This window comes from Clupea harengus, chromosome 18, assembly GCF_900700415.2.
Source record: "Clupea harengus chromosome 18, Ch_v2.0.2, whole genome shotgun sequence".
In the NCBI taxonomy this organism is placed as follows: Eukaryota; Metazoa; Chordata; class Actinopteri; order Clupeiformes; family Clupeidae; genus Clupea; species Clupea harengus.
In genome coordinates, this window is record NC_045169.1 from 6,030,165 (window position 1) to 6,057,035 (window position 26,871).

At 46.2% G+C, this 26,871-nt stretch overlaps 2 protein-coding genes across 4 annotated transcripts in view; one reads left to right on the top strand and one right to left on the bottom strand.

The window, feature by feature from the left end:
- hspa12b (heat shock protein 12B) overlaps window positions 1-10,631 on the bottom strand; it is a 25,336-nt gene extending 14,705 nt beyond the window's left edge. Inside the window, 6 exon segments of the mRNA XM_031584851.2 lie at window positions 380-484; window positions 1,202-1,388; window positions 1,809-1,933; window positions 3,111-3,205; window positions 4,575-4,651; window positions 10,085-10,631. Coding sequence (XP_031440711.1) covers window positions 380-484; window positions 1,202-1,388; window positions 1,809-1,933; window positions 3,111-3,205; window positions 4,575-4,623 — 561 coding nt within the window. The 5' untranslated portion in view covers window positions 4,624-4,651; window positions 10,085-10,631.
- Window positions 10,632-14,932: 4,301 nt separating this feature from the next.
- Window positions 14,933-26,867, top strand: LOC105894180 (polyadenylate-binding protein-interacting protein 2B). 3 transcript variants are annotated; one of them, XM_012820651.3, is made up of 4 exons: window positions 14,933-15,044; window positions 24,440-24,600; window positions 25,115-25,291; window positions 25,889-26,867. In XM_012820651.3, exons 1-4 carry the CDS (start codon window positions 15,008-15,010, stop codon window positions 25,943-25,945), a joined length of 432 nt encoding a protein of 143 aa, XP_012676105.1. In that variant the 5' UTR covers window positions 14,933-15,007; the 3' UTR covers window positions 25,946-26,867. The 3 variants fall into 3 exon arrangements, with proteins under 3 accessions (XP_012676105.1, XP_012676107.1, XP_012676106.1); XM_012820653.3 differs by lacking the exon at window positions 14,933-15,044 and adding an exon at window positions 15,053-15,201; XM_012820652.3 differs by lacking the exon at window positions 14,933-15,044 and adding an exon at window positions 15,797-15,937.
- Window positions 26,868-26,871: the final 4 nt, after the last annotated feature.

Here is a 26,871-nt window from a genome sequence, read left to right on the forward strand (position 1 = left end):
AGACTAAAACTAATACTGAAACTAATAAAAACTAAACTCAAACTAAGCATTTTCAAAAAATAGAAACTAAACTAAACTAGCAAACCCACTTTAAAAACTAATTAAAACTAAACTGAAATTGAAAACAAAAAGTCAAAACGAAATAAAAATAAAAACTAGTGAAAAACGCAAAACTATAATAACCTTGGTGGGCACCTTCAGGGCGTGTGTGTGTGTGTGTGTGTGTGTGTGTGTGTGTGTGTGTGTGTGTGTGTGTGTGTTTCTGTGTGGGCACCTTCAGGGCGTGTGTGTGTGTGTGTGTGTGTGTGTGTGTGTGTGTGTGTGTGTGTGTGTGTGTGTGTGTGTGTGTGTGTGTGTGTGTGTGTGTGTGTGTGGGCACCTTCAGAGCGTGCTCCCTGAAGAACCTCAGAGCGTGGGCAAACACCTCGATGGCCCTCATCCTCCGACCACTCACTGCCTCCAGCTCCGTCTCCATGGTGAGGTCCTGTGGGAAAACCAGCAAATCCGCCGCAAAAGCCTTTTAACAACCGTTTAAAATGTAGAGCAGATACAACAGAGCTTCTCAAACCCTCAAGTCCAAAGCCAGCTCTGCTATTCTCTCTTTGCTGGGTGTTTTTCTGGATCAAAGGGCTGCTGTCTTTGCACTTGACTCTCATCTGAGGGGATGAGAACTCAGATTGGGATCTCAATTGGGATCTAAAGATCTGTACTCACCACAGAATGTTTTGTGTGGGGGGGGAAAAACATTTCTATTATAAAAACAGGTTTGCCCATACAAATAGAGTCTGAGGAGATGAACTGCGGATGGACTAAACTAAACCTAAAGAATAGATAGAGTACTTAAAAGATGTTAATCACGCTGAGAAAAACATTCTCAAGTGGGCCAATTCTCTGGAAATATCAAAACAGTATAGCACTCGTATAGTAAAAGTATGCAACTAAAAGGCTTCTTCAAGTATGCTACTTTTTCACGGGAGACCGTGGGCCAGTTAATGCACAAGGAACATAAAAAAGCTCATCAATCATACGCCCAAAATAAACAACTAAGACTGTTTCAAGTACAATTTCTTTTTCAGAAAAACATGAACAAGAGTTCATCTCCTGTCCTTGTGCGCCTCTCACATACTTAAAGTAAATGACTAAAAGTCCATTGTTAACTATGCTATTTCCCCCCTGTGCTCTCCTGCTCCCTGCTGCTTACGCTGGTGCTGTGGATCTTCATCTTGAACTTGTCGAAGTAGAGCCAGTGGCGCGCCTCCTCGGGGTCCAGGTCGTGGTAGCTGTCGCGCGCCGCGAAGCCCAGGCTGTGGAAGCGCAGCTCGGGCGTCAGCAGCAGGCTGGTGGGGCTCTTCTGATTGGCCACGCCCGGGTCTCCGCCCTCCCAGCGCCTGTGGGTGGGGTCGGAAGGGTGAGTGGATTGCAGAGTAAGGGGGTAACTTTTAAAACTTTGCATTAGGGATTTCTGTCTAATGTTAATTAAATGCATTAGTTCACACAAACAGTTACAGACCAGTACATTGGATACATTTACTCACTCTCATTTACACACACACATTCACTTGCCCCCACACACACACACACACACACACACACACAACTTGACCAGGAGCCTCGTTACAACATTGGGTGGGAAGAGTGGGAGGGGACTGACTTCATAGGGCATGTGTTCTATGCGTCTTGTGGGTCTGCTATAATGCTTGTGTAATGCGTGTGTTTGTATGCAAGCTAGTCTGCGCACTGAGGTAATGCTTGTGTTGAGTGTCTGCATGCCCGTGATGCCCGTGATGCCCGTGATGCCCGGTCAGTACCTCATCATGTGGATGGCCTCGGGGTCCTCCGTGAAGCTGAAGGCGTAGCCACTGGACGTGGTGCCAAAGTCTATGGCCACCACCACTGAGAAGGGCTGAGTCACACGGGGCCGCAACTCTGCCCTCTGAGAGAGAGAGAGAGAGAGAGAGAGAGAGAGAGAGAGAGAGAGAGAGAGAGAGAGGAAGGGAGAGGAAGGGAGACAGAGAGAGAGAGGAAGGGAGGTAGGCAGAGGGAGATATGGTCAGAAAAAGACAGAGAGAGGAATGAACAATGAATGAAACAGGGAGACAGAAAGATCGATGGTGAGGGCATGGATGGGAGATGGAGAAGGGGAGAGAGGGGGGGGCAGTCAGAGAAGGGAGAAGGAGAGGGAGGGGGAGAGGAAGAGGAAGAGGGAGAGAAGAAAAAGACAGGTACACGGAGGTTATCACAGAGTCTAGCCCTGTAGGTGGGTGCGGATGTGTGCTGGTACACTGCACAGACTGTGCCCTGGTACGGACATGAACGGACAGCATGGAAGGTCAGAGCTCGGCTCATGTATGGAGGCTTATGGAGACGTCATCAGGAAAATATGACTCGGCCCTTCTTTCATGTGGATTCCCTTGGCAGTTTGAGACACTGGAGCATATTACAGAGCATATTAGACCAAAGTGGGTTTGCTATATATATATGCCTTATAACCCCTTCTGCTATTAGTCTTAGTCAAGTTATTTTTCCTTGGTGTTTTCTCTGTAATTACAGGTGTAGGTCTGGCTAATGATGTGTCTGTGATGGGTGGATAACCAGTAACATGTGGAGAATGGGATGTCCACGAATGTAGAGAACGTGCCATTTGCAAGTTGCCTTCGTGAGACTTGAGGAAGGTGAAAACTAAAAGCTTAACAGAGATCGAGAATCTGCTGTAAAGCCAATCCTAAATCTTGTTGTTACACAAAGCCAGTCAGTCTGTGGGTGTTTCTCTCTGATCTGATGTTGCTTGGTAGACTGAGGTCTTAAAGCATCCCTTGTCTCAGCCACAGATTGCAGTGTGTGTGAAACAAATGAGATCAGGGACAGAAAGAGCCCATGTTAAGTTCTAAGTAAAGAAGCATAATTATACACGGACGCATCAACGTCACCACCGGCTATTACAAATGCTGCTATTTGACGGTGCACGAAATGGTACCATAACAGTGTGTGTGTGTGTGTGTGTGTGTGTGTGTGTGTGTGTGTGTGTGTGTGTGTGTGTGTGTGTGTGTGTGTGTGTGTGTGTGTGTGTGTGTACCCAGTCTGAGTGTGAGTGTGAGTGTCTGGGACCTTACTGGAGAGGGGGATGGAGTGAGAGGGGCAATGCTGCAGTCATTTCTGGAAGGAAAGGGGGAGCCTGACGGAGTTGAAGAAACAGATCTGTCTTCCCCTGAGAGAGAGAGAGAGAGAGAAAGACAAAGAGAGTGAGTGAAAGAGAGAGAGAGAGAGATAGAGTTTAATGGTTGTTTACTGAGCATTGTTAAATGTGTATCTGTACATAACACAAAAGAGGACTGTCAGTGAGAAGACCCATTAACATTCTTAGAGGGCAAACCTCCAAGAGCCTTTCTAGAACATTCCGAGTGCTTTTTTAGAGGTTGGAGGGCATATGTCAGGTAGCCACAGGCTATGCCATCGAGGTCATTATCCTGTAAGTTCAGTTACTGTGGCCAAGCAAGAGGACATCCATGACAGCTTTGACATTCAGCGTCTTAAAGGGTTGGCTTACCATGAGGCCTTGAAGGTCATGTGTCAAATATCTCACTGCTCCTGTTTACTGGCCTCTGCTCTCCCTCCTCTCTCAGTTACGGAAATCAAAATGAACAGGAGTTGGCCTGATAGCCGTAATTGTTTTGTTTACTCACTCCGCAAATCTTACTTGCTTGTTGACATTTTTAGTAGCTACTTCCTGTTATTTCTCCCTTACTCGCTGCTCCTGAGAGATTTCATGAAAGCCTTTCAGCGATGGAGGTGTCCTCTGTTAGAAGTTTAAAAATGGCCCATTCCAGGAGCCTGGTGAGGATCACAAGCATGTGCAAGAACTAGGCACAGGACTCCCAATCTGATAAGTATGTGTGGGACCTGTCATCGCATATCGCACGGCATGAGAAACCTGTCACCACAGCAACACCTGGACTTCTGATAGCAGCCAACTCTCTTGGAACAGCAGCTTCCATGGGTGGGATTCCCAAAATTCCAGACTTTGGGCATTCCTGCTGCTGGATATTTGACTTTGGAGGATGGCGTCTGTTTACGTAGCAGTGGCGAGGGTTTGAAATGACCTTTCACTCTTTCCGTATCGGACAAAGTGGACTGTACAGCTACATGCAAACGTAAACACACACACACACACACACACACACACACACACACACACACACACACACACACACACACACACACACACACAGACAGTTTCCATGGAGAAGGTGGAGTCTCCTCTCAGGAATGATGGGAATGTTATCAGAACATGCTCATATTCCCAAGGGGAGTGAAAGAGGATAAGACCGACACGTTCACGCCCCTGTCCGGTGGTCATGTCATACTACGTTCACATGAACCCCATAAATACCAGTAACCACCTGGTATCAGTGGAAGAGACAACTCCTAACATCGTACTGTATTTACGGTCAGCATTATTATTATTATTTTTCTTCAGTGCAGCCTGATTTCAAATATAATCACCTCTGTTCTTAACTCCATACACCAATCTGGACCTCTTGCTTTAATGTGAGTGTTGGGAATGGTTCTGGTCTCACCTGGCACCTGTAGGGTGTTGTTGTTGCTGGGCTGTAGGACGGCTGCCATGGCGACGGGTGACAGGGCCTTCGCAGCCTTAAGGAGAGCACACAAAGATACACCAGCATCAAGGTCAAAGGTCATCATACAGGACAGAGTTAAATTGACTTTCATTCATTCTGTACACGTATTCATTCAACGCAACAAACAGTGTACGTGTTACTAGTGTGTTTGGTCCTTGGCATTTAAAGACACAGCCCCCTCGATTCTGGCGAAAGGTTGTTGACGTGTGAACTCAACAGCACAATCACGCCCCGCCCTTCTGGGCTCCTGAAGCAACATGTCAATTGGCTCAGCCTGAAGCACTTTGTTTGTTTTCCCATTGGCTGAGCCAGGACTGTGCACAAACACCAGACTCTTGAGTGCACACACTCAACAGGCAGCTGGAGTCATACAAGGAGAATTTTTCGCTGAATTCAACGAAAAGTGTAATGGATTATAGTCCAGGACGACCCCTTTAAAGTGCTGACCTTTACATTAACGGTACCTTGCTTTACCGCTTGAGGTCCGGGACGGTAAATCACTCACGTCTGTGCTGACCACACAGATCCAATCAAAGCACTCGGGCAGAACCAGCGCCTTTTTGGCCCGGCCTCATCAGATTCAGCCCTGTGGGTAGTCCCACAAGTCCCCGAGCCCAAGAACAATCTGTTTGGATCTTTATGACAACCAAAGATGGATATGTTTGATTACCGGAGGGGTCAATTCCTTGCTTGTGCTCTCGCTCTTGGTGAACCTTTCTAAGGCAGCTCCCCACCACACAACAGCTGCAACAACACTCCAGTAAAGAGCCCGTGGAATGATAAGCACACCACATGTGCGAACACATGTACACACTGAAATAAGAAATATTAAGGATAACCATCGGCGACCCTTCCTGAATCCACCTCCTTGCCAGGGATTGGGGTGGAAAAGAAAATGGAACTAAGAGGTTGGCCCAGTGAAGTGCTCCAAAACCTCCAAGCCAAATGAAACACTGATTCTGAGGCTACACGTGTAACCTGGCATTCTGCTAGTCTCTGCCCTGGCATCCGTGTTCAGCTTGGTGTGGATCTAATCAAGTCCCGAAGATTAAAGACCTCACAGGCGTGGTGATGACAGTATAAACACCGTGGTTGAAGCCTTGCTTGTGTGTGTTGGACTGCCTATGTAGTTTAGGTCTGATTTTCACTCTGGTAACCCCCTGATTTGCCCGCTGTAACAATGAAAAAGCGGATTTGAAACAACACAGACACACGTGGTTTAAATGTGCTGTCCTTTCTGTGTGTGTGTTTGTGGATGTGTGTGTGTGTGTGTGTGTGTGTGTGTGTGTGTGTGTGTGTGTGTGTGTGTGTGTGTGTGTGTGTGTGTGTGTGTGCGTGCGTGCGTGCGTGCGTGCGTGCGTGCGTGCGTGCGTGCGTGCGTGCGTGCGTGCGTGCGTGCGTGCGCGCGCGCGCGCGTGTGTGTGTGTGTGTGTGTGTGTTTAACCACATTCCCATTGTACTGTATTGTGTTGAAACCTTCCCCCCAAGTTTCTGTTTCCCATTCAATGATAAAAATAAGAGCGGGGAGACGGAAAAAAAGCATCATCCCACCACTTTTGTCAAACTCAATCTCCTGTTGAGCCCCACACTCTCCCAACCCCATTTTCATCCCCCCCCCACTTTCCTGGTATTTCTTCCCCCCCAAAACTCCATCTCTCTCTGCACCTCTTTCAATCACTCCATCTCTCACTGTATTAGTTTTGGAGCCACGCGACTTAGCAATAGCCAGGGATCAGTGGAGTAAGCAGCCCGGCTCAACTGGCTTTCCCCTAGGGGATGAAAGAGTGAAAACAAGAAGAAAGAAAGAAAGAAAGAAAAAAAGAAAGAGAGAGAGGGAGGGGGGAGGAGAGACGGGGGGAAAGCCTCCAGGACCCCTGTGATGCCTTGCAGAAGCTGGTTCTGATTCTCAGACCTGATTGCCATTGAGCCCTCAAGCTGGCTTGAGTTCAGTTTTTGCCAGCGACTCAAAGAAGAGTGGCATTCCACAAGCTGTGCCCCACTGTGTTTGGATCAGTTTAGAGACGTCGAGGGAGCACTGAGGGGGGGCGGTACAGTTTGTATATATGTGCGTGCGTGCGGATGTGCGTGTGTGTGCATGTGTGTATGTGTGTGCATGGGTGCATGTGTGTGTGTGTGTGTGTGTGTGTGTGTGTGTTTAGGGGCAGATTCAGAAACACAAAAACTTGCAGGAGCAAACCATTAGTATTGCACCACCACCACCACAACCAAGCCGCTACCACTTCCACACACATACACACACTCACACTCACATACACACACACACACACACACACACACACACACACACACACACACACACACACACACACACACACACACACACACACACACACACACACAATGGGACATTCACTTTCACTCGTGTCCTATTTTCTGCCCATTGCAAATGTGATTAATGTCTAGTGGCAGTGTTGAAATAGCCTCTGTGCTCCTGTTCAAGAAAACGAACCCCATATGAAACCACCTCAGCACAGACTGTACTCTCTGCACCCTCTTCTGCCTTGAAAGAGCTCAAAGAAGCAATGGTGGAGAAGCCAGACATTCTTTCCTAGTCATCCCATTTTCAGCTCCAACAGGCTCCTGCTATAAAGGCCATTTGGTTCCATAAATTCAGCCCAAGGATATAACCTTTATGCCAGCTCTAATGGACCAGAATGTATACGAACACTATTTATCATCTTCACATCTTCCCCTGCGTAGCATATAGGTCAGTATATCCAATATTTACGGCTGCTGATGCTAATGGAGTGGAAATGTAGCACTCATGCCACAACCCTTACGGGGGTTTTAAGTAGTGTTCACAAAAGGAAAAATTGCCTCGTATTTTCCACCATCCATTACTCCAAGAGGTTGCAATCAGCCCCTTCTTGCCTGCAGTGACCCTTACACACAATAGGATGACATCACCACATACTGGCGCATACTGTACCGAACCTCTTGCGGAAGAGGGGGCGCACCCTCAGCCTCTACCTACTCCTCACATGGGGCCCTCCCCTCCTCCTCTGGAGGGGCAAGACACACCCTCGCCAAAAGACACAATACACACACACACTTTTTTTATTAAAAGAGGATGTATAGTGGACGTATAGAGATTTAGTATAGTCTAAAGGACATAGAGTGAATTGGAATGTAATGCACGGGACCCAGGCATCCACTACAAGAGCTGATGGTCTTGGTCTTGACAGACAGCTTTTCTTGGTAGCACCTACAGGTCATTGTTTACAGACCAGGCTGTTATGAATCTATAATGAATCTAATCTATTATGAATCTGCCTTTAATGCTTGGAGAATTCAGCATTTTTTTTAAAGTTGGGGTGAGAAAGTTACATAGTCTGGAGGAACCCCTCTTCTAACCCCTCAATGACGCCCTTTTTCCTACGTCAGGTTGCACCATCGACATGGTTTGGCTTTTTCTCAACACTGGGAACTGGGACAGAGATCTGAATGATGTGGCTGGTGGCAGGTGGTTGAGTGAGGACTGTTTAACCACTTGGGCTGGTCTCAGGTCATCTCTCACCACAGGTCTATGAGTCCTTGTGCTGGTCTCAGGTCATCTCTCACCACAGGCCTATGAGTCCTTGTGCTGGTCTCAGGTCATCTCTCACCACAGGCCTATGAGTCCTTGTCTAAGAGATGGGGGCTGGCGGTACATGTTCCTGAACTCATAATAACTCCTACTGTTGCTCTCAACTTTGAGCGTGTGGGGATACGCCTTTCCTTTTCTTAAGGGATTAATCACATTGGTCTCTTCTGCAGTTGGTAACTGACGTATCAGATGAGTGCCAAGACCGTTTTCTTCTTTTAATAGAAGTGGATACAATCTTCAACCATATGAATCATAGCCTATCATGAATCATATTATCAACAGAGGCAGGGTTTGGCGTGTGTTTGGCCTGTGTAGGGCGGTACCCCTGTTTGGTGACACTGTGTTGTCCGTCCTTTTTCCGTCAGTGTACCAAAACTAAAATAACACATCAGTCTATGTCCCTGAATCCCTCTCTGGAAAGTTACTTTCAGACTTTCAGAGAGACTGATCTCTGACCAGCTGTATCTATTGTAAGCCACATACAGCATACCACACTGTTACTGAGACAGATGAGCAACAGTCGGTTTGACTCATTTAAGATGGAATTCAGGACATAAAATCAGGGACGTGGGGTGAGGGGAGTATTTCAACAGGATTCTGGTGAAGTGGAGAGTGTTATGTTAGGTTTGAGAACCGATGTAAATGCATACTTGTGGTTGATGACTATACCGAATGAGAAACACAGTGTTGGGATGAACACCCCATCTCAACTCTCACCGCTACCGAACTTCACTCCCCAGCACGCAAAGGCAGTGTGTGGGGGGGGGGCTGCTTTCTATGACGGACGCGTGTCCTGTTCCCAGAGAGAGTTAGCTTTCCAGGGCTCCATTTCCTGTCTCCACTAAAGCCCCCGGCCCGCCCCCCACCCATGTCCCATGTACTCCTCTACTCTACTCCATCTGTGCAGCTGGCTGCTCCCTCTCTCTTGTGCACCCCCAACCTCAAATACACCCCAATGGGTTACTCCATTACTGCACGTGTGTTGACTTCAACTTCTTTGTCTCCCCCATTTATAAGGTTGCCTTCATTTGACTTCAACTGAGTTCTCAAGTTTAGACTTTTTTAAGCCCGGGGCTGAAAGGTAAGGTTATACTTGGAGCGGGCTGCTGAGAGAAACATCCGTGGTGATTCTGTGGTCCATGTCACTGACATCTTTTCAGAACATCAAAACAGCCTGAATGAGAAGCTTGCTGAGTCAGCTTACCACAAAAAGAAATGAATTCAACTCACTCCATATCTCACTCTGACTATTAACTATTAAAGGAGAACAGTGATGCACCACTTTGCATCTAACAGTATGCTGTGCAAGCCATAACCCCACCCATGTAAAATGACATTACACATTAAACATTGTGCATTCATAAACACATTCCTGGTGAACAAAGTTACAATGTAAGTTCAGAGGCATCTCTTATCATCACACAGTAGGACACAGAAGTTGTAACTGCTAGTCTTGGAGATACATGAACATTGGGATACCTACAGAGGTTTTCACTAAGGTCTTACGTTCCTCCTGAAACCCGTTTTTTCCCAAGGGAACAAAGAAGTTTAGTCAGACTGCAGTCTGGGTCCTGTCTTTCCCCATCACCCTGGTCAGCATTAGGGTCACATGAGCACGACCCGAGTGAGACCCTGACTCACTCCAAACAATCAAGCACCAGACACCTGCACTTACATCTCCATGGCAACTTCAAGATTGGTATAAACATTGCGTGCCTTCTGAGTCTTTTACATGAAAGTACAGCCCAATACAGTATGCCTACAACATGCATCAAGTGAACTGGATGTCCGCTCTCACACTGAGTTTAGGCTCCTACTGATACAAGTGGTGTCAACTTACCCGTTTGCTCCTAAAACAATGCTCAGGTGTCTCTCGAAACAAAGGTAATCCAGGAGTTTGGAAGTCCAGTGGGGAGAGAGAGAGAGAGGCGAACTCAAGAGGATGCCTCAGCAGTCAGGCTCACAGATGATGAACTTCCCAGCTGGAACTCTGAGCAGTGGTGCTCACAAAAGAAATCGTCACAAAGTCAGAGAGGGGTGGGGGGGTGAGAGGAGGGGGTGTGGCACACAAAGGACTGAAAGTTAAAGAAAAAAAAAAAGACCCCTGGTATTTTTCAGTAGATTCCCAAAAAGTTGGTGGCAAGTTGGTGCTGCAAAGGCGTCTCCTTTTGGCGTCTCCCACAAGTGCTCTGTCCTGCGCAGGCAATGAAGCTTTCAGTCGCTCCGCTGCTCTGGAATGTCAGGGAGGAAAGACGTGATAGGTGTATACACACACACTCTCTCACACACACACACACAGGCAACTCGATCGGAAGAGTTGTTACAGCATAGGGGGTGGGAGGGGGAACTGACTTCATAGGGAACATGTTCTGTGCGTGTGTGTGTGTGTGTGTATTCATGTGTGTGTGTGTGTGTGTGTGTGTGTGTGTGTGTTTCACCGAGGGTGGGGAGAATCTGGAGTGGCAGCACAGTCTGATTAAGTCATTGCAATCCCCTCCCTTCCTCCTTTTTCCACCCCCCCTCCACCCCCTGCATCTTGTCATTCCTTCTTCTTCCATATCTCCGCCTCCTCCTGTTTGAAATCCTTTCTTCTTTTCCTCTTCTCTTCCTCTGATTCATCTCTTCCTCTGTCTCCCTTTGCCTTTTCCTTCTCTATCTCTCTATCTCTCCCATCCTCCCAGCCTTGGAACATCTGCTGGAAGAAAGTTCCCGTTTTAAAAGAGCTTTCTCTTGTGGCTTTTCGCTGCTTACCAGCTTGTACTAGAGAGAAGCGGAAACAAAAGCCTGTTTTTTTTTTGTCGGCTCACTAGATCGACGTTTGTCAAGACGTTAAAGACAAAAATCAAAGTTATCCATAGATGCAATAAAAAAAACACTTACAGTCATCTCTTTTATGCTGGAGCTATCTTCATTTCTACTGTTTGATTTAGGCTAATCTATGTTTTTATGGTGGATAAACTCAGAACTTCAAATGAACAACCGTTTTTATTATACACCATGCATACATAGGCTTATTGGCTTTTGGTCTTTTCAGAACTGTGCACCAGTGTTTAGTTGTGCATGTGTGTGAGAGCGTGTCTGTTAGTAGGTGATTGAGTGTGTGAGTGTGTCTGTTAGTAGGTGATTGAGTGTGTGAGTGTGGATGTGTGTGTGTGTGTGTGTGTGTGTGTGTGTGTGTGTGTGTGTGTGTGTGTGTGTGTGTGTGTGTGTGTGTGTGTGTGTGAGAGTGTGTGTGTGTGTGTGTGTGTGAGTGTGGATGTTAGTAGGTGATTGAGTGTGTGAGTGTGGATGTGTGTGTGTGTGTGTGTGTGTGTGTGTGTGTGTGTGTGTGTGTGTGTGAGAGAGAGAGTGTGTGTGTGTGAGTGTGTGTGTGTGTGTGTGTGTGTGTGTGTGTGTGTGTGTGTGTGTGTGTGTGAGAGAGAGAGTGTGGATGGCAGACAAGAGTTCTTTAGGACCCCAAGCTCTGATTTCTCCCTGCTGACTTTGATTGAAAGCACACATTAACCTCTAACTCACACATAAACTTTTCTCTCTCTCCTCCCCCCGCTTACACACACACACACACACACACACACACACACACACACACACACACACACACACACACACACACACACACACACACACACATAGAGGATATGTGCCCTCGTGGGTGTTCAGGGGATTGTTATACCTTTCAGAGAGAGCTTTTCTGTGACACAGAGAGAGATAGGAATAGAGATAGTGAGGGGAGAGAGACAGAGGCCCTTTGTGAATTTGTTTCTCTAAGCCCTGTAGTATTTCTAAACCAATTTACCTTGGCCAAATCTGGAAGCCATTATAGATGCTGTTGTACTCCCAGACTGAATCACAGGTCTCACCCACAGACCAAGCTCCCTACCTCCACCTTTTCTCTCTCCTCTGACCCTGTTCTTTCATGTTGTTGATGTTAATGAAATGAATTTGTTAGGCAAAAAAATATGTTCAACTGTCTCCATATCTGTCTCCCTCTCTCTGTCCTATTTCTTATCTTTGCCTTTTTTGGATATTTGTTTAGACAGAGTCTCGTGACAGGTCTGTACACAGGCAGTGTCTTCTTCCTCTCTACTCAGACAGGACGTCAACAGGATGATCTGTCACTGTGTGTTAAATCTCTACCTCTCGAGGAGACACACCCAAAGCTAAGTCATTAAATCACAGCCATTTCTTACTGTGAACACATAAAATACAAATTTGGAGATCAATACCAAATGTTTCAAAATGGCCTCCAGCACCCTGTTGTTTCCCCACTGCAAGCTTCCAGGCCCAACCTGTTCACCATTACACGGACAAACTCCTCAACTGCTGTCCTGCGGTGCTGATGACAACTCACTGCATGTCATGGCTAACTTCCTCGGTGAGTCTGCAGAAGTGTGTGTGTGTGTGTGTGTGTGAGAGAGAGAGAGAGCGCGTGTGTGGGATTGTATCCGAGGGTGGGAGTGTGTGCGTGCAAAATGCGTACGTGAGCTCTAATATGTGCCTTCCTGTCGTCTGTGAATGTATGGCTGAGATTGTGGGTGTGTGGACAGACTGGGTGTTTTTAAATGAAGTGTGTATGTCTATACATGCAAGCGTATGTGTGTTTATGTCTATGTGTGTGTGTCTCTGTGTGTGTGTCTTCCGCCCCTGCCTTTCCTGTGCCTCCGGTCCCCACCTCAGGCAGTGGACCCCTACCCCTGTACACATACACAGACACACACACACACACCTTTCATTTTTCATTTAGATGTATGATCAACATTGTTCGCCCCCACCCACCATGACTATGCCCTCAGAACCCCCCCCCCCCCCCCGGCCTAATTTGTGCCCTGAGTGGCTCCAGGTTGTGTGGTGGGAAATTGTTGGCAGGACACCTCTAGCAAGATTCTAAAACCATTCCCCTCTCTCTCTATCTTTCTTTCTTTCTTTCTACATGTATCTTTCTCTCTCTCCCTTCCCCTGCTTGTCGTGGCTGATTTGTGGGTTTTTGATAAGGTAAAAACTCTTTTTTTCAGGATCTGAACTCTACTATAGTGGTTATACTGATTATATGTATATACAACATTGTAAGTCGCTTTGGATACAAGCGTCTGCTAAATGAAAAGTAAATAATTAAATTAAGATTTTTCATTCACATATTTTCCACCAAGTGCTCCTCGCAACCAGCCCATATTTCTAAACAAAATACAATAAAATGGTTTGTGCTCTCGAAATAGTCTGTGTTTAGTGCCCATTTACTTTCATTTATGCACACATATATATGTATGTGAGTGCTTGCATGTGTGTGAGGGGATGGGGTAGCGGTGGTGGAGGTGGAGGTAGTTTGTTTGCGAGAAAGAAGTGGAGAGGGAGTGAATAAGGGGGCAAGGCTCCCCACAGTAACTATAATAAATGGCTTCTATATGGGGCTATATTGCTAAGAGGCCCCCTCTCTCTCCGGCAGACAACGGCTGGAAGTGGACGAAAGTGCCATTACTCACATTCACCCCAGCAGTCATCCAGGCCGTGGCTTGCTGTTTTCAGTGTGACGCACTCGGCCACTAGGGGAGTATAAATCTGCCTGTCCTGTGTTGGCATAAGCAGGATTACATCCAGAAGTCCTCCAAGCTTTCCACTACCTTTGGGAACATGGAGGCTATTTGGGTATCGTTAGTCCTATGGCATTGTCTTTAAAGTGATCCCGCCTTTCCCTGTCATCTCTGTGGAAAATCTTAGTGACTCCCTTAGTGTGTAGTTGTCAGTTACAGCACACAGACAGACAGACACACACACATACAAATCAAACAACACTATCTCATGTGCGCTGCAGGAGTGACCTGCTGTCACCCTCACACTCACAAGTGGTAATAATAATCTGAATAACAGCCCCAGGTGGGCAGTAAGGATGAGTGGAGAGTAACAAAATGGTCGGTGTGTCTGAGTGTCTCTGCAGCCCGTGTAAACCTACACACTTAACATCTGCCCACTTTACGAGGTCGTGACGTTCATTCGGCCTACACTCCAGCACGTTGGAGGAGGTTGGAACATTTGAGTTGGGCGCCACTTGTTGGACACAGAATACAGTGCAGCTGGTGCAAGTAGTTCGGAAATCGTTGTAGGCCTGTGTGCTATATCAAAGAGCAAAATGTCCCCTCGATTCTGAAATATCCCAGAGCTCAGCAGGGAGCATTTACAGTTATTCCGTGTTACCGTCATTTTCATCATTGGTCAATTTGTTGAAAGTCTAAAGTTTTTTCTGAGTTCAAGATATGGAAGGATTAAAGTTAGGATTAGGGTTTAGAGGGGTTAAGGTTAATATAGCCTGTAGGTTACCCAATACAGCTGGCAAAATAGACGTAGGCTATTATTGTAAAACAGCTGGTATAATAGCCTATTGGCTCTACCGCCGAAAACTAAGGAAATTCTGTTTCAGCTGCTCAAGTAGGGCGCTAACAGTCCGCGAGCATTTTTTTCACGAGGCCCGAGTTCAACAAAAGTAGGAATTCGATCACTGATCATGAAATGTCAAGTAAAACTTGCGTTTCAAATAACGCATAGTAGCGCAAGTCAAAGTCAGTCCATCATTTCATAAAATTACATAGTTTACATGATATTATTCCCTATGACATTTTCTCTGTGAATGGTGTAGTATTGTGGTTGTAATAAAATGATGTCAATATCCATGTTGATTGAAACGTAAAACTACCAATCATCAGTCTGTACACTTGCACAACTGTGATCACGTGACTGTTTCCTGCCTGCCGTTGTGGCACATTTTTTTTTAGAAATGCGCAGCTGTTTGGACAAAACAGTAAAGAAAAGAGGTACATTAGCATCCAATTGTAACGGGCTTTCTGTGATTTTATTGCTCATTTTGTTCTTGATAACCTGACTGGCTAGACCGCCTTGTAACTGCTGCTGATAGTCATTTACAAGGCATAGGTAGCTCTGGTTGAAATCGTTGTTGATACCTTCAACTTGGTGAGTAGGCTATTCGCAGCTTCATGACAGGTAGCATAGTCTATAATAACGTTACACAAAGGCAAAATGTTTATTGCTGTTTCGACTCGATTGTGGAATCGCATCGATTTGATCTTGTTCAACTTGTATTTGCTTTGGGTGTTAATGCATATCATTTTAATTTAGTCGGTGAAACGAATCTTTTTGAAAAATATGAACTTTTCTATCTTTACCTTTAGAACTTTAGACCCGGGAAATATATGCAAAATTACAGTAATTTGCACATTTATGTATTTAGCCTATTTATTGAGGAGGTTAAAATCTGAAGTTGTCCACGACAAAGGACAACAGCGTTGTTTTGTGCAAGTCGATGGGGGTGATCCCTTCTAGTCTTTCATACATCTTATGAGTTTGGGCCAATCGTGTCTTGCCTTTACACTGTCACCATTTATGTTTGTTCAGTTAGGTGTCTGTGATATTATCAATTGACTTTTAGTTTGAGTTTGTGCCACAAATGTGCCATTCTCTTCGAGGTAGCCACGCATGTGTGCGTGTTGTGAGGAGCATTCGAAGGAGGAGGTGGCAACGTTGAATGTTTGTTTAAGCTGTGACCACATGACCATCGTGTTCATAATGCATTTAGTCAACGCTAGCTAGCGGTAGCTGTCCTGCTGCAAGTGAATTACCGTGCCACACATTGTGTTTGGAATAAGCTTCGTAGAGATTTTGAGAAGCCTCACAAGATAAAACATGCCAGGTAAGGATATCAAGCTATTTTAAACATCGGTTGTCAGCATTGGCATTCTTCAGTCGAGATTTATTTCTTAGCTGTATCTTTCCAGATTCCGTGTTTGTTTTGCAAGCTAGGACTTGGATGTAGCAAACGTTATCCAATCGTTCAGTAACGTTAACGTTAGCTATTCTTTGTCCACTGAAAAAAAAATGTATCGCTGGGCTAGCTATCTAGACGTTAGCAATCTAGTTTGTCATTTTACGTTAATCTGGTGACGGTAGATAGCAAGTCTTAACGTAATTTGCGAACTCAAGTCTTTTGCTTTATTGTCGGACAGAAGCATGTCAGCTAACCATAGTTAGCCATTGTTATATCGAGCGTTGTCACCAACATTAGGTAAGGAACTGACATCTTCCAACAGTTTCAATATTTTCTGAAATCATAACGTTTTCACGAACTAATAGTAGAGTGACTGTTAGTGAATAAATGATTACATTGGGCCTACACAGATATCCGATGTTATGTACTGAAAGGCAGTTAGCTAGGTATTGCTAGACAAAAACTGAGAGTTTAAAGTCAGCTAACATGCTATCGCTATTTAGCTAGCTAGATTGTCGCGTCCCTTCTATAGCATCAGTGTAGCGCGGCCTGTTGCAGCCAACAGTTAACCTTGATGGAAAAGGCTTGGTCTGATCTAAAAGTATACTCTCTGACTAGTTAACTAAGTTGTTACTGGAAGACTAAGTCCCATGCGAAATTGGGTTATTGAGGGAGAACGTATAACCGTTATTTACATGAGAAAACAAGATGAGCTGAATGCTAACATAGTTGCGGGATACGGAGTTTTGCCTGAATCTAGCAGGCTAACGTTAGCCATCCAAGCCCCCTTAACAATATCTGTTCATACCGTTGTTAATTACAAGGTAACATCAGTTATTTTTGCCTTTTAGCTCGGAAAAATTGATGTTACAGTTAGTACATTTAGATGGATCCAGATGTTGAGGCCTTTTTTACTTGTAGTGTTGTTGTTTTTTTTGCATTTGTGATTAGCATGCAAAGTTATATGATATTAGTTTTGGAGTAACACGAGTAGCCAACGGTTAGCTCTTATGTTTAGAATTCTATATATCTTGTAACTAATGAACTTCGTGGCCTTTTTTGTGAAGTTTGTCACGCTATCGACAGTGCTCTTTGGATTAGTGGGTAAATTAAAGCCAGTGTTGACATTCTACTACTTGATTAGCCTATAAAGTATGTGGCACAACAACTGTTAGTAAACCTCAGCTCATAGTGTCCTGGTTGGTTATTTCAAGGTGCAGTTCTTATGCAAACTGGAATGGGTAGGCTACGCGTCAAGGGGACTCTTGTTACATAACGTATGGTCCATGTAATCTTGCAGCGCTGTCATATTATCAGACTCAAAACGCGCCATTTTCATAAAATCGCAACACAACTATGTAATTATGTAACCGAACAGTTCCTCTGTATTAAAGCTAATGGGTACACTGTGTCTGGTAGGCAGTCGGTGACCGATCAGTCGTTAATGTAATTCTGAACACCTCGTTTAGACGTTGCAACACGTGTTTGGTGTTTAGGTTCACCAAGACTCACTTTTCTAGCGGCGACATTGAAAACCATGGTGTCCACGTCAGTTCTGTCATGTTATCAATCCTTTAAACTCTCATCTTGACAGACTCAAAAGGCAATGTAATGGCTGTTTTAGCCTTGACCTACTTGAATATCAGTCAAGTTGTGGATTGTCAGTTTGATCTGAGACGGGACAGTTTATACAGTTAGTAGGAACTATGTTCTGTGTACCATACTATAACATAGAGTTCATAAAGTCACACCCATAGCCCCATAGAGAACCATGTAAATAACCATTCGTTGTGTAATGTCCGGCTGTAATTACAGTCCAGTAGAACAGCATTGTTGCGATGGAGCGTTACCTTTTAGGCTGTCTTGCCTTTGTTTTCATGTTAGGGGTCGTGTGGCCACATCCCTGTGCCAAGACACTCACTTGCACTCGCAGCCTGTGTTTCAGCTGTCAGGTTCTCTGATACATGAGGTACAACTGAGATAAAGAGGCATCAGATTCCTCAGCATCTCATTCCTGGTTGGCAGTGATCCACCATTCCAGCAGTGGAGCTGGAAATGGGAGATGTTTATCAGACTCTTTGGTTTCCATAACCCCTGTCTGTCTGTCTTTCACTCACTCACTCACTCACTCACTCACTCACTCACTCTATCTCCCCCTCTCTTTCACGTATTCCCTCCCTCTTCCTTTCCCACCTTCCCTCTAACCCCTGCTAGTTGCACTAGCCTGCATGCCAACGCAGTTGCTCGCACTCTCCCCTGGCCTTTGGCTCACATGCCAACAGGTCACTTGGCCGACTGAACATTTGTCTGTTTGACTTGCAGGTTTTTATGTCACAGGGTCATGCCCCCTCTTCTCCCCCTCCTGCCTTGTGTTGTCTGTCTGTTTGTTTGTTTGTTTTTCCTGTATCACTCCCATTTGTCATTCCAGTCCAGAGTTGGTGACGATATTTAATGTCGGCCGCTGACTTATAAATGTCATAACTCCACTCTCAGGAAGACCCATGGCCAGGTACATTTACCTGTTACTACACAACTCAAAATAGCTGCCACACACTGTTTTAAAGGAACTTTCCAAGCATTTGTGAATGAAAATCAGTGGAAGTGATGGTGTGGTTCAGTCAGTGCTTTGCTGAATGTTATGCTGAGTGTGTTGGTAGCTACACATGTGTGTTTTCAGGTATCAGGTTGGCCTCATAGTGGGACTGATTTCAGCAGAACGGTAATAATAATAATAATAATAATAATAATTTGGTGGCTTGGTGAAGTTTTGGTTTAGCCTAAGTGGTTGAATGTGAGTTGTGGATGTATTCATGTAGATCCAGAGCTTCCTCTGAAGAGTTATGGAGGGAGGATTATTTTGCTGATGTTGTCAAAGTTTCGTTTATGGAGGCCAGGTGGGTTACACACGTTAAGCTGAAAAATCGGGCAGCCCTATTTAATTTCAGCTGTTCGGTGATCATAAATGTATTGCAAGCAATGAAATTCATATATGAATCGAATTGAACTGAATTGGGCTTGTACTGCCGACCGTTGGGCACCCATATGTCAGTCACTCCTTTTCATGGACTCCCCAGCAAGAGAAGAACCGTGTGGGCATGTGTGAATCACCTGTGTGAAGTTTCTGGAATGTGGAGTTGTCTGTGTGTGGGGGGGGTGGGGGTGGACCTTCACTATATACACTCCCCTTTGCCATTTGAACCCTGTCACTGCTTCGAGCCCTCAGGGGTGTTGAGTAGCAGATTAACACGAGGTGGGTTATGCGGCTTGGTCTGGGTGGAATGCTCACGTTGTGAAATTTGCATTTCAATTCTGTCTCTTGATGAGCTCCTTTTGTCCAGCGCCTTTTGGCGTGGAATGAGCCTATATTTTGGTATGCCTTCTGCGCTTCCATTCATCCTTAACCTGTGACCTTTGCTGTGGGAACCGCCAGGCTCTAGCTGCTGGCCGAGGAGCAGGACTCGCAACAGTTTCCCGAACACCTGAAGAGCCTAGGTTGGTTGGTTGGTTGGTCGGTCGGTCGGTCTTAGCCTGTCTCTTTAAGCTGCTAATGAATACGGTTAGGATTAGAGATGTGGGGTAGGCCTTGTCCCAGCACTGCGTTTAGCTCCTTTGTCGCTTTTAATCCCTCCGCTCTCTGACGTTGCATGGCCGGCGGTGTGTGTGTGAGATGTTTGTGTGTGTGTGTGTGTGTGTGTGTGTGTGTGGGTGGAAGTGTACATGCATGTGTTTCTCGTCCCACAGTTCTAGCATGTGACGTCTCTGCACTGAAACAAGTGTTGAACCATTTCTCGGTGCCAACTGTTGATCCCATGTCCTGAAGCTTGTTCAACTTGGAGCCCTGAGTTTTTTATTTTTTTATTTTATTTTTTATTTGTATTTATTATTTATTTCCCCATACAGTTGTCCAATCTAATGACTTAAACACCTGGCTGGAATTGCTTTCCTTTCTACAGCCTGTGTGTAGCCTGCTAGGCTAGGTCTACATGTTGAACTTTATGTGTTGGATCTGGTCTTGCCCTGGCTTTGGGTGAAAGGGGCACGTATGGTGATCTGGTCAACTCTGGCACAAGTAGCCGGGCTTCCTGGAAAGTGCCATTTGTATGTTCTGGAGCGCTGTCCTTCTCTCTGGGTGGACATGGGCCTCAGCTCATGTTAATAATTGATCCTCTATCAGCAGAATTTTAGAGAACTGGTTACTGGTGCTGGGAACTGTGTGTCATACTAGACAATACTGAAGGTGTTAAGGCACACACACACACACACACACAAACACAAACAGAGGAAGAGGAGTTTAGGTCAATAGGGGCGTAGCCCAGCAAATGGCCTAGCAGCCTTTTTAGCACATACTTGAGTATGGAAGCCTCCGAGCAATATTCTAATCTCAGAACTGGTCAGGTGGGTCCATGTGTTTGGGTTCATGGGAGGTGTGTGTGTGTGTGTGTGTGTGTGTGTGTGTGTGTGTGTGTGTGTGTGTGTGTGTGTTTGTCATGAGATGGGCCTGGGATGGCAACTTGTCCAAGGTTGGGTCAAGGAGTTGGCGTATGAGCCACTGGCTTCATGTGGATAAACTCCCACTATGTGGATTGAGTGGGCACTTTGGAACAGAGAAGCAATCAGTGTGTCTCTGTGTGAGGTGTAAATCTGGTGTTTACTATGTTAAAAAGCTTCAATTTATTGCGTTTTTTGGATTGTTCTGTTTTGTGTTTCCTGGTATGTTTTCCTTGATTTCTTGATTTATTTGTTTAACATTTTTTTTTCTTGTTTCTGAGTATTTCACTTGTGTTGAATGCAAGGGTAAGCACGATCAACTTGACCCAGATGTAGCCAAGTGGAGCGCCACAGCTGTGATGACGCGCGGGCGGCCCTTGGCCCGGGGTGGGGATCTGGGTGAGGGTGTTGTGTAAAGTGGCTCCAGCCTGTAGCCCTGTGTGGATGTAGCCAAGTGCTCTGCTTTTTATAATCCCTCCCCCCTCCTCCCCTGCTTATGCAACAAGAGTTCCAGCTCACTCTCCTGTGTCATAGGAGAGGGAGGGGAGGGGAGTGAGAGAAGAGGGACAGAGACAGCAGTCACCTTTCTCTCTCTGTGTGTGTGTGTGTGTCTGTCTGTCTGTCTGTCTGTCTCTGTGTGTGTCTGTCTCTGTCTGTCTCTGTGTGTGTCTGTGTCTGTCTGTCTCTCTCTCTCTCTCTCTCTCTCTGGAGACAAACTGGTGAGAGAGAGGTGAGCGTGTGAGACGAGACGTGTGTGTGTGTGTGTGAGAAGGAGAAGGAAGGGGGGAGGGACTATGTGTTAATGACGTGTGGATATCTTTGACTGAGAGCTGCTGTGGCCATAAAGGAGGGACAGATTTGTGTGTTGAGCCCTTTTCCTCATGTGTCCCCTGCTGTAATTGGCTCATCTGCACTCATTACTCATTCTGATGGATGTGTTTCATGGCTCCAGCGATCTCTGGGATGTCTTACACACACTCCTGCCTCCTGTAACCTCACACTCCTACACTCCCTTTAACCACACACATTCCTATACCCCCTCTAACCACACACACACACACTCCTATACCCCTCTAACCACACACACTCCTACACCCCCTATAACCACACACACACACACACTCATACACCCCCTATAACCACACACACACACTCCTATATCCCCTCTAACCACACACACACACACTCCTATACCCCTCTAACCACAGACACCGACCGACAGACACCGACCGACAGACACCGACCGACAGACATCGACCGACAGACACCCCCTCTAACCACACACACACACACACACACACACACACACACACTCTCCTACACCCCCTATAACCACACACACACACTCTTACACCCCCTCTAACCACACACACACACACACACTCCTATACCCCTCTAACCACAGACACCGACCGACAGACACCGACAGACAGACACCCCCTCTAACCACACACACACACACACACACACTCCTACACCCCCTCTAACCACACACACACACACACACACACTCCTACACCCCCTATAACCACACACACACACTCCTACACCCCCTATAACCACACACACTCCTACACCCCCTATAACCACACACACACACACACACACACTCCTACACCCCCTATAACCACACACACACTCTCCTACACCCCCTCTAACCACACACACACACACTCCTACACCCCCTATAACCACAAACACACACACACACACACACACACACACACTCCTACACCCCCTCTAACCACACACACACACACTATATATATATATGACTGCAATGTTTTCGATTTACGCATTACCCGTTCTGGAGTGAATGATGGAGGAAGAGTGTGAAAGAGGAAGAGTGACTTGAGTTAGTGAGGGACAGAGGGTGGGTGGGGGAGTGGATTAGTGACATTTCCAGCATTTGTTTCCCCTGCCAACACCTCCAAGCAACAGGGACATGCAGGGCCAGACAGACAGGGTCACCTCCACGCAGACGCTCATCACCATGCCAACCCAGAGGCTTCACACGGGCTTCCACGCCTCCAGTGACTGGTCTGCTGGAGGGGCTTCAAATCAGCTGAGTAGACTGCGGTCGGCAGTTTCTTGGTTCAGTGCCACGATGACCGCTACGCAGACCACAATAACTCTGTGGTGTAACTTTCACTGTCCCCTCTCATTGTTTTCAGTTCTGTACAGATCACTCTTGTGTGCATTTAAAAACAGAAAGATGCTGTTCCACCTGAATTATAGGCTGGGCCTCCTTTTTTTTTTGGTCAATTCCTAGACTCTGGCAAAGGCTTGCTTAAAGAGACCGTATGGAACAATTTCCAACTTTTTGAAGCATGTCTTTACAGGCAACAAGCAGCCGACTGGTTTCTTCATCAAAACAAATGTCATGGTGCGTAATCACGTGAAGGACCGATAAACACACACCTGTTATTCCAAATACCTGTCTGGGTTTATGCACCACGGAGTTCTGTGGTCTGGGTCAGACCACCCTGTGAAAGTGTTAAAAAATAACCTTTAGCAGGACATCGCCCACTATATCGCCAAAAGACACAAGTTAGCACGTTAGCAAGCCTTTTATCAGTGCCAACTGTGCTGTTGTTGGTGTTCGTAAGGCTTTGGCATGACACTTCGGGTCACCAAAACTCCTTATTGCTGCTTCGGGCTTGACTCCTTAGGACCTCTGTCGAATTACGTGTATTGCTCTTTGCACTGGGGTAGTGTTCTGCCGAGTAGCCTCTGGCCCACTAAGCAGGAAGCATTTTCACTCTTGGCACGCAGGATTATGAAGAACAGAATGACAAAATGGAACCGCCGTTAGGCCCAGTGCTGAACATTAAGAAAGCCATGAATCTGTGTCGGAAGAGGACATGGGAAGGAGAGGCCAGCGGGCACCAGTCCAGCCTTATCATAGGCTAATGTGTGGCCTTGTCTTTGGGTGTGTCTTTGCTGACGGCCCTGAGTTGCTGTGTGAGGTCTGTGGTCACACTGACCCCATCGCCAATATAGAGTTTACTCAAGGTGTGTGTGTCTGAGAGAGAGAGGGCGAGAGAGTGAGTGAGTGAGTGAGTGTGTGTGTGTGTGTGTGTGTGTGTGTGTGTGTGTGTGTGTGTGTGTGTGTGTGTGTGTGTGTGTGTGTGTGTGTGTGTGTGTGTGTGTGTGTGTGTGTGTGTGTGTGTGTGTGTGTGTGGTAGAAAGAGAGATAGAGTATGTGTTTGTTTGTTTGAATGCGCAAGTGTAGGCATGCTCTTGTATCTGTGGAGGACAGTGCAGCCTGTTCATGAAGTGAAAGGTTTTGTTTCCAACCTGAATGGAGGTCGCGGTTTCCCCAAGGTGTTTAAGAGGAATGCTAACCTCACTAGTCTTTATCAAGTGTGTGTGTGTGTACACACAGACACACACACACACAAGTCTGTTCTTCTTTCAGGCAGCGTTAGTCTTGTTAGGGAGCAGGCTTGTTTGAGGCCTGTGTTTGTTTGCAAGTTCTGTTTTGTAAGCCTGTCCGGTATTTTCATAAGGACATGTTGCATGGAAACGTCATTGCAAAAAAATGATGGCAGCCATCTTGCTTTTTCCCTTCTTGTGGTTGAAGTGCATTAATATGAGTTTTGAAAATGCAATTGGAGGTAGTCCCTTATTTTTGGTCAAATTCAGCGAATTGCTCGCCATGGTCCTGTACCAGTTCATTCAGTGTGTGTGCGCTCTACAACAAGGCGTGGCAATGGGAAATGGGGAAACATAGTTGCTCGGATCAAGCCATAAACAGCTCCAACCAATCAGCACATTACTTCAGGACCACAGAAGAGAAGGGTGTAATTTGATTGGCTACTGAGCTCAAATATCGACCTACCTTTTTAAGTATTGTAACGGATTTAGCCTGTGTGCGTGTATAGGTGTTGACAGTAAAATATGCATGTCAAGATGGGCTGGTCTCTTCTCCCGCAGAGCCAGCTGAGATGAGTGGGCCAGAGGTTGCCAAGACGCCGGGGGGCGGCGCCCCAGGGAAGGAGGGCAAGGAGCCGGTAGCCAATGGGCATTCAGAGGAAGGGTCCAACCCCTTCGCTGAGTACATGTGGATGGAGAACGAGGAAGAGTACAATCGGCAGGTGAGTAAACGCACGCATAAAAACAAGCACACTCCGGGCATGCTAACTGGCCTTGCCCAGTACAGTTACAGGAATGTCCGTGTTGGTGTAGTAGTGTATATGTTCAGCTTTGTGTGTGTATCTGTAGGATGTGGGAGAAGAGTGAGTGACAGTGATCAACTTAAAACATAAATATGTGTGTGTTTTTGAGACTGTCTGTACGCATCGGAGAGGGACAGGATGAGATGGAGAGCATCCGTGTGCGTGTGTGTGTTTTTGTACATGTGCGTGTGCGATTAAGAGTCCAATCCAAAAACATGTGAAATCCAAGTCTGAAATGTGTGCGCAATCAGGGTGGTTCATCTGCAGCTTCTCTGCAGCCAGCTCTCAGTAATTTATCCCTCACAACATATGTCTTCTCCCTTTCTCTTCCTCCCTCTCCTTGTTTGGTCCCCTCCCTCTCTCCCCCTTTCCGTCCCCACTACTCTCTCTCTCTCTCTCTCTCTCTCTCTCTCTCTCTCTCTCTCTCTGACAGGTGGAGGAGGAGCTGCTGGAGCAGGAGTTCCTGGAGCGCTGTTTCCAGGAGATGCTGGACGAGGAAGACCAGGATTGGTTCATCCCGGCGAGGGACCTCCCCTCGGTGTCGGTGGGCCAGATCCAGCAGCAGCTCAACGGCCTGTCAGTCAACGACGGCAACTCAGAGGAGATTGCGGTGAGCTTCCAGTCTCGGACCGTTTTCACTGCACTGTTTTGGGGGAGAGGATGGGCCTCACTAGAAATAACTACCTGAGCGCATGAAATACACCCAGCTGGAAACCTCTGCTGTCCCATGCATCCCAGAAAACGTACAAAACCTTGAAACGTGCCAAAATTATTATATATTCCACTGGAGGCCTTATTCCACTGCCTTATGCATTTTGATTGATTGAATATTGGGGGATATATAGGCAGATGAGCCAGGGTTAATTCCCATACATCTGGGCTCAGATCTCAAGAGGGGATGTGCAATCGTGCAGGTCATTTTGTGGTGGTGGGGAACGTCCAGTGCAAAGTGCTTTGGTTTGGGGTGGTTCTATCAAAACGCATGCCCCAGAGGTCAGCTGCATTCCATGTCGAGATTCTATTCTTTCCTCATCACCGCAGATATCACAGGACTCTCAGGATGGAACTCGGATTGGATTTAGTGTTAATTCACCTGGCTGGAATCCCAGTGGTTACTAAATAGTGGAAGAATGCTTTGGACCCGAGAATAATATTTTTCTTTCTCTCTTCTTTTTTTTTTCTTTCTCTTCTCTCTGTCTCCTCACAGCGCAAGAGCAGCTTGAACCCGGAGGCGAAGGAATTTGTCCCGGGAGTGAAATATTAGAGGGTCCCCCTCCCACCCTCACACACACACACACACACACACACACCCCCACACACACACACAGAGACTCTTGTGACTACGGTGACCGTGGCCATACACACACACACACATGCATATACACACTTGTAAACACACACACTTGTTTTGAGAAATGGGGATGGGGGGGCAGCTGATGATGCTATTGGGGGGATGCCTTGGATGGGGGAGGCGTTGGGCGGGAACCTCGTCTGTAAGCCTTTTTTCTTTCTTTCTTTCTTTTTTTTTTTTTCTTTCTTTCTTTTCCCAAGATCTGTTCGATATGAGTTTTAAGAAAAGAAATACAAAGGGGAACCGTGGCCAACGGAGCTTTTTTTGTTTTGTTTTGTTTGTTTTGGAGCCACTCTATCTACATCACACTCTGGAGTAGATCGTTCTTATTTCACCCGCTCTCTCTCTCTTTCGTTTCTTCCTCTCGCGCTTTTATGAGTTCAGAAAAACAAAACATAACAACCAAAAAAAAAAAAGAAGACAGATCATGTTAGTCTTTGTGGTATAGCAGTATTTGCTCAATCAGGGTTTCATGTTCTTCAGTGTTTTTTTTTTTGTTTGTTTTTCTTTTCTTTTTTTCTTTTTTTTTTGTTTTTGTCCTTTTTCTTCGGGAGAAAGTTGTCATGTCCGTCTCAAGTTGCCGTGTCCGCTGTTTGGTCGTTAGGCCAGACGGTAGGGGGCGGGAGAGGAAAGGGAAAGGGGTCAGGTGATGGGATGTTTGTTTGAAAGTGTTTCGTTGGTTGGCCTCTTGATGTGGGCGGATTGATAAGGAAAGGCTTTGGGAGAATTCCCATGGAATCGAATTTTGATTTGCGTTGAAATCCTGACAAAAAAAAGAATGAAAATTCATTTAAAAAAATGAAGAAAAAAAGACGAATAAAAGTTGAAAAGCGCAGGTG